General features: G+C 39.6%; 2 protein-coding genes across 3 annotated transcripts; both read right to left on the bottom strand.

Moving 5' to 3' along the window:
- Positions 1-1,320: 1,320 nt before the first annotated feature.
- elob (elongin B) lies at positions 1,321-5,026 on the bottom strand. Of its 2 annotated transcripts, none has more exons than XM_071326693.1 (4): positions 4,885-5,026; positions 3,308-3,442; positions 2,867-2,975; positions 1,321-2,610 (listed from the first exon to the last, which is right to left on the bottom strand). In XM_071326693.1, the coding sequence occupies exons 1-4, from the start codon at positions 4,885-4,887 to the stop codon at positions 2,498-2,500; spliced, it is 360 nt and encodes a 119-aa protein (XP_071182794.1). In that variant the 5' UTR covers positions 4,888-5,026; the 3' UTR covers positions 1,321-2,497. The 2 variants fall into 2 exon arrangements, with proteins under 2 accessions (XP_071182794.1, XP_071182712.1); XM_071326611.1 differs by lacking the exon at positions 4,885-5,026 and adding an exon at positions 4,705-4,835.
- Positions 5,027-6,170: 1,144 nt separating this feature from the next.
- On the bottom strand, positions 6,171-10,691 carry LOC139530167 (uncharacterized). The gene is made up of 12 exons (XM_071326366.1): positions 10,524-10,691; positions 9,924-10,125; positions 9,763-9,795; positions 9,426-9,544; positions 9,181-9,289; positions 9,023-9,061; positions 8,876-8,929; positions 8,474-8,707; positions 8,216-8,322; positions 7,970-8,135; positions 7,792-7,870; positions 6,171-7,239 (listed from the first exon to the last, which is right to left on the bottom strand). The coding sequence occupies exons 1-12, from the start codon at positions 10,589-10,591 to the stop codon at positions 6,959-6,961; spliced, it is 1,491 nt and encodes a 496-aa protein (XP_071182467.1). The 5' UTR covers positions 10,592-10,691; the 3' UTR covers positions 6,171-6,958.
- Positions 10,692-12,498: the final 1,807 nt, after the last annotated feature.

Below are 12,498 nucleotides of genomic sequence, written 5' to 3'. Positions count from 1 at the left end.
ATGGATTTGCTAAAATGTACTTAAGTATCACAAGTAAAAGTATCAATTATTTAAACTTCCTTATATTAAGAAAACCAGATGGCACAATTTTTATTGGCAGATAGCCAGGGGCACACTCCAACACATTTACAAACGAATCATTTGTGTTTAGTGAGTCAGCCAGATCAGAAGCAGTAGGAATGACCAGGGATGTTCCCTTGATAAGTGTGTGAATTGGACCATTTTGGACCATTTTGACCTTTTGGGTGTCAGGGAAATTGTATGGAGTAAAAAGTACATTATATTTGATTTAGGAATGTAGCAAGGTAAAAGTTGCCAAAAATATAAATAGTACAGATACCCCCCCAAAAAACAACTTAAGTAGCACTTTCAAGTATTTTTACTTAAGTACTTGACACCACTGGGTACGAAAACAAATGCTATAGGTGCATGCTGCCACCTGTTTTGGCTGTATCAGCCCAAATAACTGCCAATGCCCATCCCTACAGGCTCTGGGAAATATCTTCTGCTGTAGCTAGCGTAATACAGTAAAAAAGGGCAAGACATCACCCTCTTTTGGCGGTAGTATAATACCCTATCATAAAATCCTGAATATTTCCTAATTTTACTGCTGAACAGATTTTATTTCACCATATGAATGACAAAGTGAATGGCACAAAAGCATTTCACAGAATAGTGTGCATTAACGAAAGCAATAACAATACCACACAGGGGCTGACAAATGTATTGTTTGTATGTCAACAAAAGGACTTTGTGGTTGTCCTGTTTTTAAAAGAGCATGTTGGCAAACTATTTCCATCATGTTTTAAGAGAATGACACCACAAGTCAGATTGTTGACTCTGAGACAGTAATTTGTAACTTTGTTTATCACAAAAGATGAGTGGACCACCGAAACGATAGAGGACCACCGAAAATATGCTAAACACCGTATTTACTGATGTTTAGTTAATTCACTCATTTAAATATAGTTGATGCAAAATGCCATGCTTGTTCAGCCAACACACCAAATTACAGGCTAGCTAGCCATCTGAACATTTTACCAAGGTCATTTATTAACAAATATTAAGGTAAATAATAAATTGGCTATTATTGTGTTATAGCTAACTCGCTAATCCACTTCATCCTCAATTGTGTAGATTAAAGTTATCTACCTGACCCTTTATCCAAATAAATGAGCTAGCTACATATTTTTTGACTAGCTCTCATCCAGCCTGCTACAAACACATTCTCCTGCTGTAGCTAGTTTAATAGATTAAGCAAGTGCAAGAGCTCACCTCTTTCTGGCTGTAGTATAACACTACCATACAATCCTGGCAATCCAAATTTCACTGAACTGATTTTATTTCACCATATGAATGACAAATACCAAGTAAAGTGAATGGCACAAAAGCATTTCACAGAGTCCATTAACAATATACCACACAGGAGGTGACAAAGAAAACTTTTTTTTTTATGTCAACTCAAGACAATTACAGGTGTTGCTTGTTTCATAAAGTCCTGTTTTAAAAAGAGCTTGTTGGTGAACCATTTCCATCATATCTTAAAAAAAGGGCATGACAACCACCCCAGTCAGGTTGTTGAATCTAATTGAGACAGTTTACACCTATTTCCATTCAACACCAGTAATTTGTACCTTCATGCTTGTTTATCACAAAAGATTAGTGATTCCTGTCTCTTTCCACTGAAGGTTTCCATTTACACTTCAGCCCCCCAAAAAAGAGGGGGGGGGGGTGTAATTTGGGGATAGGGGTCAAATTGGTACAGTTTTGTAGAGAATCAAGGGGGGGGGAAATACACAGGAACTCCAGTGCAAAGATAAAGAAACAAGCAAACAAAAACCAGATAGTGGGGAAGCTTAATAAAAACTGACGATTGTAAATCTTCACACCATTCTGTGTGCAAGTACATGTGTTCTGCTATACATTTTATGTCATGGCATCAACATGTTTGTGTGTTTATTTCAGATCCATTCATGCACATGTTATCTAGATAAGCTAATAACAAACCCTTTGTTGCTCCACATATTACCACCCCAAGGAGTAATTAAAAAACGCTAAATTGTAATATTGATATTGAATAAAGAGAAACGCAACCAGCAAGAGGGCATTCTAAAAATGTAATAGCCACTCCCTTCTCAAATCCCCACCAAGCCAAAACACAGGCTACATCCTCCCCAAAAGACTAGTATGAATTAAATGAGGTATGATGCATTTTTTATTTTTTCCCAACCCCCTTACTGACAGTGGCCTGACAAATTAGAAATGTTTGTTGAGGGATCTTGTGAGTGAATCTAAACATGCGTGAGCCTAGTTCAGGAATAACATGAAAATACTCCCCTCTGTGTGAGGGAATTCATGTTCTTCCTGCAAAGTTAAAGATCTCACAGGTACACTCGCATGTTTCCCTAAAGCAGTCTGTAAAGCCGGCCTATCTAATCCAAAGCACCACTTCCCAGATCCCCCCCTATGTCCCTCCCTCCCTGCCTGCTTCCTTCCCTCACTGCACGGCCTGCTCATTGGCTGTGCTGCCAGAGTCCTGAGGCTTCATGACGTCAGGAAGCTCTGGGGGGCTGGAGAAGGGCTCAACCCTCAGCTGCTCAAATGCATCATCTGAAAGAGAGGGAGAGATTTGTTTGATAAGGAGAGAGTGAAGAGTATCAAAGGGAAACAGAGGAAGCAAGAGGCATTATTAGAGGGATAAACTTAGGGGTGCAAGGAAGTTGCAATTTGTTTCTGTTAAACTATCAAACAAACTATTTCACAGCCATTCTGACAGACATATCTTGCAGCTCAAAATCAGAATAAAACAGAGTGAATGTTTTAAAACATGGGACAGATACTATGTAACAGAAAAATGAATACTCACCACCAAGACGGAATGCTAATCCAACAGTCCCTGGGGCCTGAGGTCTGGCTGTCTGATTTGTGAAACCACAGTCTCCAAGAGTCTTACTATCCTCCAGCAACATGTCATCCTGATACAAGAGAGATGTCAGAGCAGAGGGTAGATATGTAACACCACCATCAAGTTAACCATTTAATCAATATACATACACACACACATATATATATATATATATATACACATACACACACACACCACAAATGTGGTAGGAGAAAGAGAAGAACAGACTTTGGGGGATTGTTTGAGTTTAATAAAGTCAACTTCCTCTTAGACTTGGGGAGTACCTGCATCAGAAGAAAATTATTTTATATATACAAATAGAATAAATTACTCATTGGCCTGGCCATATCTTACTCCCCCACTTTGTAATTGTCCTCCACAAGGGGTATGCACTGTATATACCTTGTACAGCCTCTGTTCCTCCGGTGCCCTCTTTAGGATACCCTCCACTATGCGCTTCAGCTCGTAGACCGTAGTTGACTCTTTGGCATCAGTGAAGATGGTCGTCTTGTGACGCCGGATCATTAGAAACACATCCTAAGACAACAGCAAGTTAGGGAGATAAGACATAATAAAAATAAGTTTCCCAAACTTTTAGTACCAGGGACCACTATGCCGTTGCTCTCTGTTTGTTAGCTAACTAACAGACCAGTGAACAATAAGAAACACTGGAATAGGACTGAAACGTGCTGCAGCCCTTGACATTTCATTCATTGTCTAGTAGTCAATGGCCTATGATTTGTATATGCAGAAGCCTTTCTTGAACCAATGCACCCGTTTGATGTTAACATCTCAGTAAAGGGGAAAACTGAGCAAACAGCAGCCAAATCTGCCACCATAGGCTTCAGCCGGGTGACAGCCCCACATGTGCTCGTTCATCATTAGAAGTGCTAGAGAGCCATCTTTCTAATTAAAGGCCTCAAGCCTGGGCCGGACCCAATAATGTCGACAACATGTAGGGCTGGAGGATAGTGGGTAAAGTGCAGTTAAATTATGGGTTTCAATATTTGGGAGAAACAGGGTTTCATCATTTAAGGTTGGGGGATCATGCAAAGTAAATTGGTTAAGACCGCACCACCAACTGTAAATCCCAGTTCCACCCATGTTTGAAAAGACTAGGCTTAACTTGAAGAGGAAAATACTACATTTCTGTTGACTGACAAAATGGCAAACTGACGGTTGACTATGAGCACATTTTACCTAAACTTGCCACCAGTTACTTAATAGCTAGTTGATTAACATTGACTGGTTAACATTGTCTTCCAAAGCTAGTAGCTAGCTAACTGTTAGCTAGCTACATAACGATGCTGGATACAAAATGTCCAAATTACTTTAGTTACCAACCTGGCAACTGTATAACGTTAGCTTGCTAACTAATTAAATGGCAAATGGAATGTTTGTGTAGCTAACTAGTCAGCAAAAAATAGCTAGGTAATATTGCATGACTTGTTCAGTTAGCTAACAGTAGTAGATGCCAGCCAACGTTAGCTAGCTAGCCCATTCCATCAATGCTTCACTGACGTGTGGTAATGTACGCTTGACACCAAACGAATAGCAAGCCATCTGGGCAGTAGCTACCTAGTTAGCTAACGTAACCTAGTTTCTATGGACATGGAAAGTATGTTAGTGTCACCAAGGCTAGATAACTAGCTAAATGAGGCAGATCTAGGATAAGTTAGTTAGTTTCCTTTCTTTTTAACAAGTCAGACAGTGAACGTTTAGCTAGAATTAGCTCGTCAAGTTAGACTAAAACAAAACGCTGATTGCAGTTAAACAGCTACTGTTGACTTGCTAGTTACCGTTAGCTTAAAATGCTGCGAAACAAAAGGAGTCCATATCAAGCGTTTCCCAACCATATGTCTTAATGGAGGGAATTAACGGTTTCTACATGTCAACATTTACTCTACCATAGTAGCAAATCGCCATAAGAATGTCAAGTCACAGTTTTAAAATAGATTATTTATCTCTTCCTCACTCACCATTTCTCTCGGTCGGTTGCGCCTCCGCTATCCCACGCTGCACTGCGAGAATCACAAAATACGCTCTCATCCAACAGTGGTGTATAACACCAGAGATACTTTTGATGAGCTAGGAAACTCCATTGAAATCGTATTAACGACCATTGTGTACGTTGCCCATGCTGCGTCAATGGACAGCGCGGTGCCTTCTGGGTGATTCTTGGACAAGGAGAGCTCTCCTTCAAGGAGTGAATGGGAGTCAATTGGCCGCTAACTAAAAATTAAACATTAGCTTGCATTTTGTCAACAAGAAGTACAACATTACAAATATTTTCCGATATGTGCGATAATTAACTTAATATCTGTAATGTATACCTTTAGAATCGTGACATCGCGTTCTTTGGAGAAAAAAATGCACGTTTCTCTACTCATACCCTGACTTTGGGAAGGGATTTCGTGACGATTATTTTAGCAACAGCGTGACGAAGCAAGACAACGTCAACGCGATTGGTCAACAGTCTGCTGGGTGGGTCGTTATACGTGCCTCATTCATTGCACAATAGGATTCCTATCTCCTTTCTCTAATATCTTTGATCATACCCATACCACAGCGGAGGGTATTCAGAGAACTAGTAATGGTGTATTTTTGTAGGCATCAACTCACTCCACAGGCAGAAGGGGTAACCATCTTTGCGAACTCCACCATGGTTCGTTAGCCAAAGCCTATGGGGAAATGAATGGCGGTTTTGAATAAACGCCGATAATAAGGTCTGTGGTTAACACTTGTTTAGGAAATCTAACGTTTTGTTCTATGAGATCATCTTCATCAGTTTACGTCACTTTCTGTGAATTTATGAAAAATAAAGCACAACGCTTCATAATTCATAAAGGACATGTTAACTGACTGTTATCTCATACTACAAAATATACAAGACCTCCTCAGACCTTATTTTAGGCAGTTATTCCAAACCCCTATTATTTCCCCAACTAGAGGTAACTCATTACCGGGTTTTAGAACTACAAGTTGGCGAGATGTTTACCATTTAAGAACCAAAACAAGAGTTTATTGGTAAATATTCAGGTAAATTCTATTGGAAAATGGAGGTAAATTCAGTTTCGTTTAAAAAACGTTTTGCAACAGAATCGGCGGACTGAATACACCCCAGCTGTCCGAATGGCTGCCTGTGCAGTGAAGTGAAAACTCTTTGTTTTGAGAATATTTCATAATTGTACATTTTGTTAAACTCCAACACCGGCATTCTCTACAATGAAGGGACGCATAATAAATGCATGCTTCATAATGTAAGTATCTTTGTATAAACAAATGCATTTTTTTTGATTGTTCAGTCTCTTATTCAAGGCATAAAAAAACATTCCTTCAATAATCCTGCGTTCATATCCAATTGGGGAAGGTAGTATTTACCAGTTGTGAAGTCGTAAATACCAGTTAGATACATTCACAAGCTTTGAACTCACCGATTGGCTAATGGCCAACAAACTGTCAACCTTAAACAAAGTACAGCTATCATGATTGTAAACAAATAAGTGTTCAAAAACAATAACAAGATTGCTTTTTATAAATAATATTTTGTTGCATTTAACTGCCGAAAATGCTGTTATGGAAGTAATTTCCTTACTATGTGACGTCAGAGGTCAGCATGTGGGAGAAGTCAGAGCTCAGGGATGATAGATAAGTTTCCTAATACTAATTACCAGTTGGAGGAGCATTTAAGTGGATTTTTCCAAGATCAGGTAAGGTGAAAATATCTACAGTATATGCTACAATAATGTAAGGTGAAAATGTCTATACTACAATAACGCATGTTTGGATTCATTTACTGGAAGAAAAAAAAAAGTTTACAGTAAAATAAAGAAATTGCTTTTAGGATAAGCTTATCACTATTCCATCATCTATGCTGCTATGCATGATGTTTTGAATTGATCCAGTTGGTTCATAAACTCCTACTATCATCCTCCTGTGTAACAATCATGACCCAGTACACCAGCCAAACACAACCATAAAACACAAGTGTTTCTAATGAAAATTATAAAATAAAAACTACACCCCCGATAGAGCGCTCATCCAATCAATTATTCAGTTTTCCATGGCATGATGTTCTTCAGAGGATCGCTCACTGTTGGTGTTACGGTTGTTGTTGGGGTTACCGTCCGTGTTACTGTCGGGGTTACCGTCCGTGCTACCGTCGGGGTTACCGTCCGTGCTACCGTCGGGGTGACCGTCCGGGTGACCGCCGGGGGGACCATATGTGTTACCATCAGTGTTGTTGTTACTCTCGGTGTTGCTCCTTAAAAAGGAGACCCTTGTAACAGTGCTCTTTCCAGCTGTTTCCTTTCCAGATTCAATGCCAACCATGTCTGTAATAACAGAAAAACACAATATGATCAACAAATTACAATTGTTAGTAACATAACATAAGACAATTACAATTTAGAACAGTTAACACACTAAATACTCACTTGAACAATAGACATGTTGACAAAGTTATTCTCAAACCTCTTTAGGAAAATGAACAGCTGGTGCCCAATCTCTAATATTAAGTAAGTCTCGGTTCTGCTCGCCTGAGTTATGCCTCACGATAAACTGTAGACCATACTATTTACCAAGAGTGTTTACCTGTATAATACATATTGTATTACCTCAACTACCTTGTACCCCTGCACATTGATTCGGTACTTGTACTCCTTATAAACAGCATCGTTATTGTTTTTAATCGCATTACAATTTCCATTTTTACTTAGTTAGCATTGCCTCACAAAACTGCCTCTAACTTCCTTCATACTAGACACAGAGACATACAAATGATATCCAGAAGTTCATCTGACGCAGAAGTTCCCAAAACCCTGAAGTATCCCTTTAACCATCACCACAGTGTGTGATATGTCGTATTGTACAGGGATTGCGCTCACCTTGCGGATCAGTGTCATGCCCACCCTCTTGATTTGACTGAATTGCAAAGGAACTCTCTCTGAGCTCTGCAGGACTGAACTGTAGGAAATATAAAAAGGACAGGCAGAAACACACCCATTCAATTGAAATGCAATCCATTATGATAAGAGTTAAGCTATAACTACAGAGTAAACTTACAGACAGATCCCTGGGGGTGGTGACCGGCTGTGGTCCTTTGCAGCACAGCAGAGAGAAAGGTCTCTGCTTGGTCTTGGGGTGCTCCTTGAAACACAGGCTGAACACCTTTGCAGGGAGGCAGACATCCCAGTTGTCTGGATGGTCCTTCACAAGATCAGACACCATCCTGTTGGGGTGAAGGCCACCATGGTCAAAGTTGAGTATGAAATTAAAAACCATATAAAGGAATGAGTCTAAAACACAAACCTGCTGATCAGGGTCTGTGTGGCCAGATCCAGTGATCCAACTTGCCGATGACGGTATAAGAGAGAGAACCCCCTCAGCTTCAGATGACTGTTTAAGGCAAGGTTGATCTAAAACATGAATAAATGTAAAAACACCTCATACGATTGTCTAATGAACCACTCTGGACCTATTGACCGCTAGTGCATATATGAACCAACCTCAAGATTGTTGCAAGGTATGTGTAACAGTAAGTATGTGACAAAATATATTTGGCCTCACCTTACTGGTAAACTTCCTCTTCAGTCGAACAAGGATACCAAAAGGGAAGCCAAAGTGAGAGATGACTTCAGCTACATGCTGTGCTACCTCAGTAGAGCTACAACCTCTCAGGGGGAAGGCCTCCACCCATTTGGAGTAGAAGTCTGTCAAGGTCAGAACGTACTGGTGTCCGTTCGGTGTTAGGGGCAGTGGCCCTCTAATGTCCATACCCAGCCACTCCCATGCCTCTGTGATCTGGGTAAGAATGGGAGACAATGTATAGTACTGTTTTAATGACAATCTTATTGGTTTTCGATCCAGAGTGAGACATACCGGAAAAAACAGCAATGAATCAATGATCAACTTGGAGGATCTATCCCTAACCCTGTATCAGAGACTGAATGTTTACACATCCTTCATTACCTCTATTATGTGCTTGAGGGGTGGAAGTTGGAACTCCAGGTTCTCACATGCCACCTGAAAATAAAGTGCATTGTTTATCAAATTCTTAGCATAAGCTATTGGTATATAGCATAAGATACAGGTTATTCCAGTGAGCAAACAACTTACCTTCGGGGCAACATCATCTTTGAATCCCCAGCGAATACTCTGCAAAGATCAATATGAGGAAAATTGTATTAAATGTCTACATAATGCAAAACCCCAGTAAATAATCCCTGTATATCTGGCAAAGCAACAGTCCAATCAGACCACCTAGAGCCACTCACGTGTGGTAGACAGTAATCACTGTGGAAGAAACCTGGGAGGGATTCAGCCATTTGGATTTCTTCATCTACATGGATATACCAACTTGAAGAGGTAACTTTTTCTGGAGCTCTGATCCGTCAAAATAGAAGTTGACAATTGAAAAAGCAAGAACTAGAACAGGTAGAAACCATACTGCTCTACAGTGACGTTGTGCATTCCAAAAAGAGCTATTTTAACTTTCACTTAAATTCACAAGGTTATTTACTTAGTATTGTCTTTAGCCAGCTTGCTTGTCTCTGATGTGATGGTGGGGCTTGGTGTTGTTACCATTTCGGCCACTGTAACAGCAGGGGCAGCAGTATACTTCTCTGGCAACCCATCACTCTGCATGCCAAAAAACAAAGATAATAACCACCATTACTGCGAGGACGCATGTACTTTAAATGTACCTTGTGTAGGCTATGAATGTACATATCAATGCTTCACTTACCAAGTGAAAACATAGCTGAGTTACATCAAATGCAATACCAAGATGGACAGTAATGTGCAATGTGTGATGCCAAATACAGCCAAGGAGTTATTAGCCTCTTCCAGTGCCTTACCCTGGCTCTTCTACTCTGTGGGTGGATGGATGCCTGTAGAAGGAACACATTTAATTTAAATCACACGATAAAATATCTAGTTATCATAAACCGTATTATTTGTGTAGTTAGTTCTGACTTTGGGATGCATCTCGCTAGATACATTTTTTGTTTCAGCGTACCTTCTTCTTTTGAAAGTTCTCTGGGAAGTCAAAAATGGTCGGGACTGCGTCTGGCGTGAGACGTTGACGTTTGTCCATCCGGCAAATGTACTTGTCTTCAAAGTGAATGGAGCACACACGGTGGTGGTGTTGCGGATTCCAGTCTTTCCACTTCATATTAATAATCCATCGCTTGCGTCTTTCAGGGTCATTTTTGGGGAAACTTACCAGAAACATTAATACACCAGCAAATTGGTATCACAAAAGTATCAAATGATGAATTGTAAATCCATAAATGATTTATGTAGATTTATAAGAGAACAGTATCTCAACAGAACATATAATCTAGCTAATGAAGCTTTTTTTGTCATAGGTTTTCTCCTGCACACTAACGTTATTTGTACTAGCTAACTATAACTTTTACTTTAGCTAACAATACCAGAGCTAGCTACTGTACCCCGTAGTATGCATCACAGTTATGACCAAATAATTGTTACTGTTTTAATTACGTTGGTAACCAGTTTATAAGTCAATAAGGCACCTCTGGGGTATGTGGTATATTGACAAAATACCACGGCTAATAGCGTTAACGTGTGTCTCGAGTAAGACGGTAAAACGTACCTAAAAAATCCTACATCAGCTTTGGGACCGCGATTTTTGCAGTTGTATGCTGAACACAGTGTTGGCATTTTTGTCGCTGTGTGAAACGAACAAATATAAAATACGAGCCACAACTAGCTAGCTAAACGTTCTCAGAGGTGATGATGCCGCCGGATGTTAATGTTTTTTACACGGGTTGTTCTTCTTCGTGTAGTTTTCTGGCAGACTACACGCTTTGTTGCGTATTGCTGCCTTTCACAGGTCGGAGTGTGAATTGCAAATGTTCTTCACAAAATGGGCAAATATAAAATGCACCATCTACGTCGGCTCGGCGATTTGAACTTGCAACCTTTCGGTTACTAGTCCAATGCTCTAAGAAGAACAATTCGGGTTGCCATCAAAATTCTTGAGAGCTAAAGTGACTAATAAATTAATTTAAATATCGCAAGAGAAATTATAATTCGCCCTCATTAAAATCGACAGATAAATCGTCATAAATTGATGGAAAATTAACTAATTTGACTGCTATGATTAAACAATACAGCCCGGGGAGGTAGGCTATATGGCGAATATACCACGGCTAAATGCTGTTCTTTACGCACGACACACCGTGGAGTGCCTGGATACAGCAATTAGCCGTGGTATATCGGCTATATACCACAAACCCCAGAGGTGCCTTATTGATATTATAAACGGGTTACCAACGCAATTAGAAGAGTAACAATTATTTGGTCATACCTGTGGTATATGGTCTGATATGCCACATGTTCAGCCAATCAGCATTCAGGGCTTGAACCACCCATGTGCATAACTATAGATAAATCCAACAGGAGAGTTTGAGGGATGAAAGTTGGACAGAATATCTCGAAATCTCTATGTTAGAAACATTTGGATGAATTAATAATTGTAATGTTAGGCAATTGTGACATTATGTGCCAGATGTTAAGACTAAAAACCGTTATAGATGGTCTATTTGGGAGATTGACTAGTCATTTCAATAGGCATAGGCTAGAGGCTAGACCTATTAACTAAAATATGGGTTTATAATTGTAATTCAACTTTGTCATAGTTTGGTTAGCTAGATGCAGATAGACTACAGCCCCTGATATGCCTACATCTAATTTCAGATCGCCTACAGTAACCTAGGCAAGATGTAAAATGAATGATTTAGCAGCTTGCTTAGTTCAAATTGTCAGACTAATTTATTCAACATGCATAGGGAGGCGATTTCAATGTAGGAACTTTCCCTTCTGGAATAGGCTACTGAGGATGTGGTTATAATTTCAATCACTGAATCAAATATTAATAACATGGATATGAATTGAACAGGCTTATGCTTGTCAACAACAGTCAGTGGTTTTTATATATATTTTTTTATCTGTAACCTAATCTGACAGACTATTACCCTCAATCTAATGCATTCTAATAACAGCTGATCGGCAATTGCGATAGAACTGTGACGATGACACACAATTGATAACTTCCAATTTCATTAACCAAACATGGACATTAATAAACACAAGGCTACAACAACAATACACTGAAGTTATAGGCTATTTATTAAATCAGTTTGCCAGCTCCAGGTAGACTACACAAGTGGCACAAATTGATTTGCAATGACTCCAGTGATATCATTTCAACATATGTATTGTATCAAATGGTAGTGTAACGGCTTTCTTCCTGGGATGAAGGAGAGGACCAAAACGCAGCGCGGCTAGTGTTCAACATGATTTAATAAAGAATATATTAGAACACTACAAACAACAAAACAAGAAATGTGAAAACCAAAACAGTCCTATCTGGTGCAGAACACAAAGACAGAAGACAACCACCCACAATCCCCAACACAAAACAAGCCACCTATATATGATTCTCAATCAGGGACAACGATTGACAGCTGCCTCTGATTGAGAACCATATTAGGCTGAACACAGAAACAGACAAACTAGACACACAACATAGAATGCCCACCCAGCTCACGTCCTGACCAACACTA

This window comes from Salvelinus alpinus, chromosome 1 (assembly GCF_045679555.1).
Source record: "Salvelinus alpinus chromosome 1, SLU_Salpinus.1, whole genome shotgun sequence".
In the NCBI taxonomy this organism is placed as follows: Eukaryota; Metazoa; Chordata; class Actinopteri; order Salmoniformes; family Salmonidae; genus Salvelinus; species Salvelinus alpinus.
The sequence above is the reverse complement of the archived record's forward strand: the minus strand, read 5'-3'. Positions and strand labels throughout refer to the sequence as shown.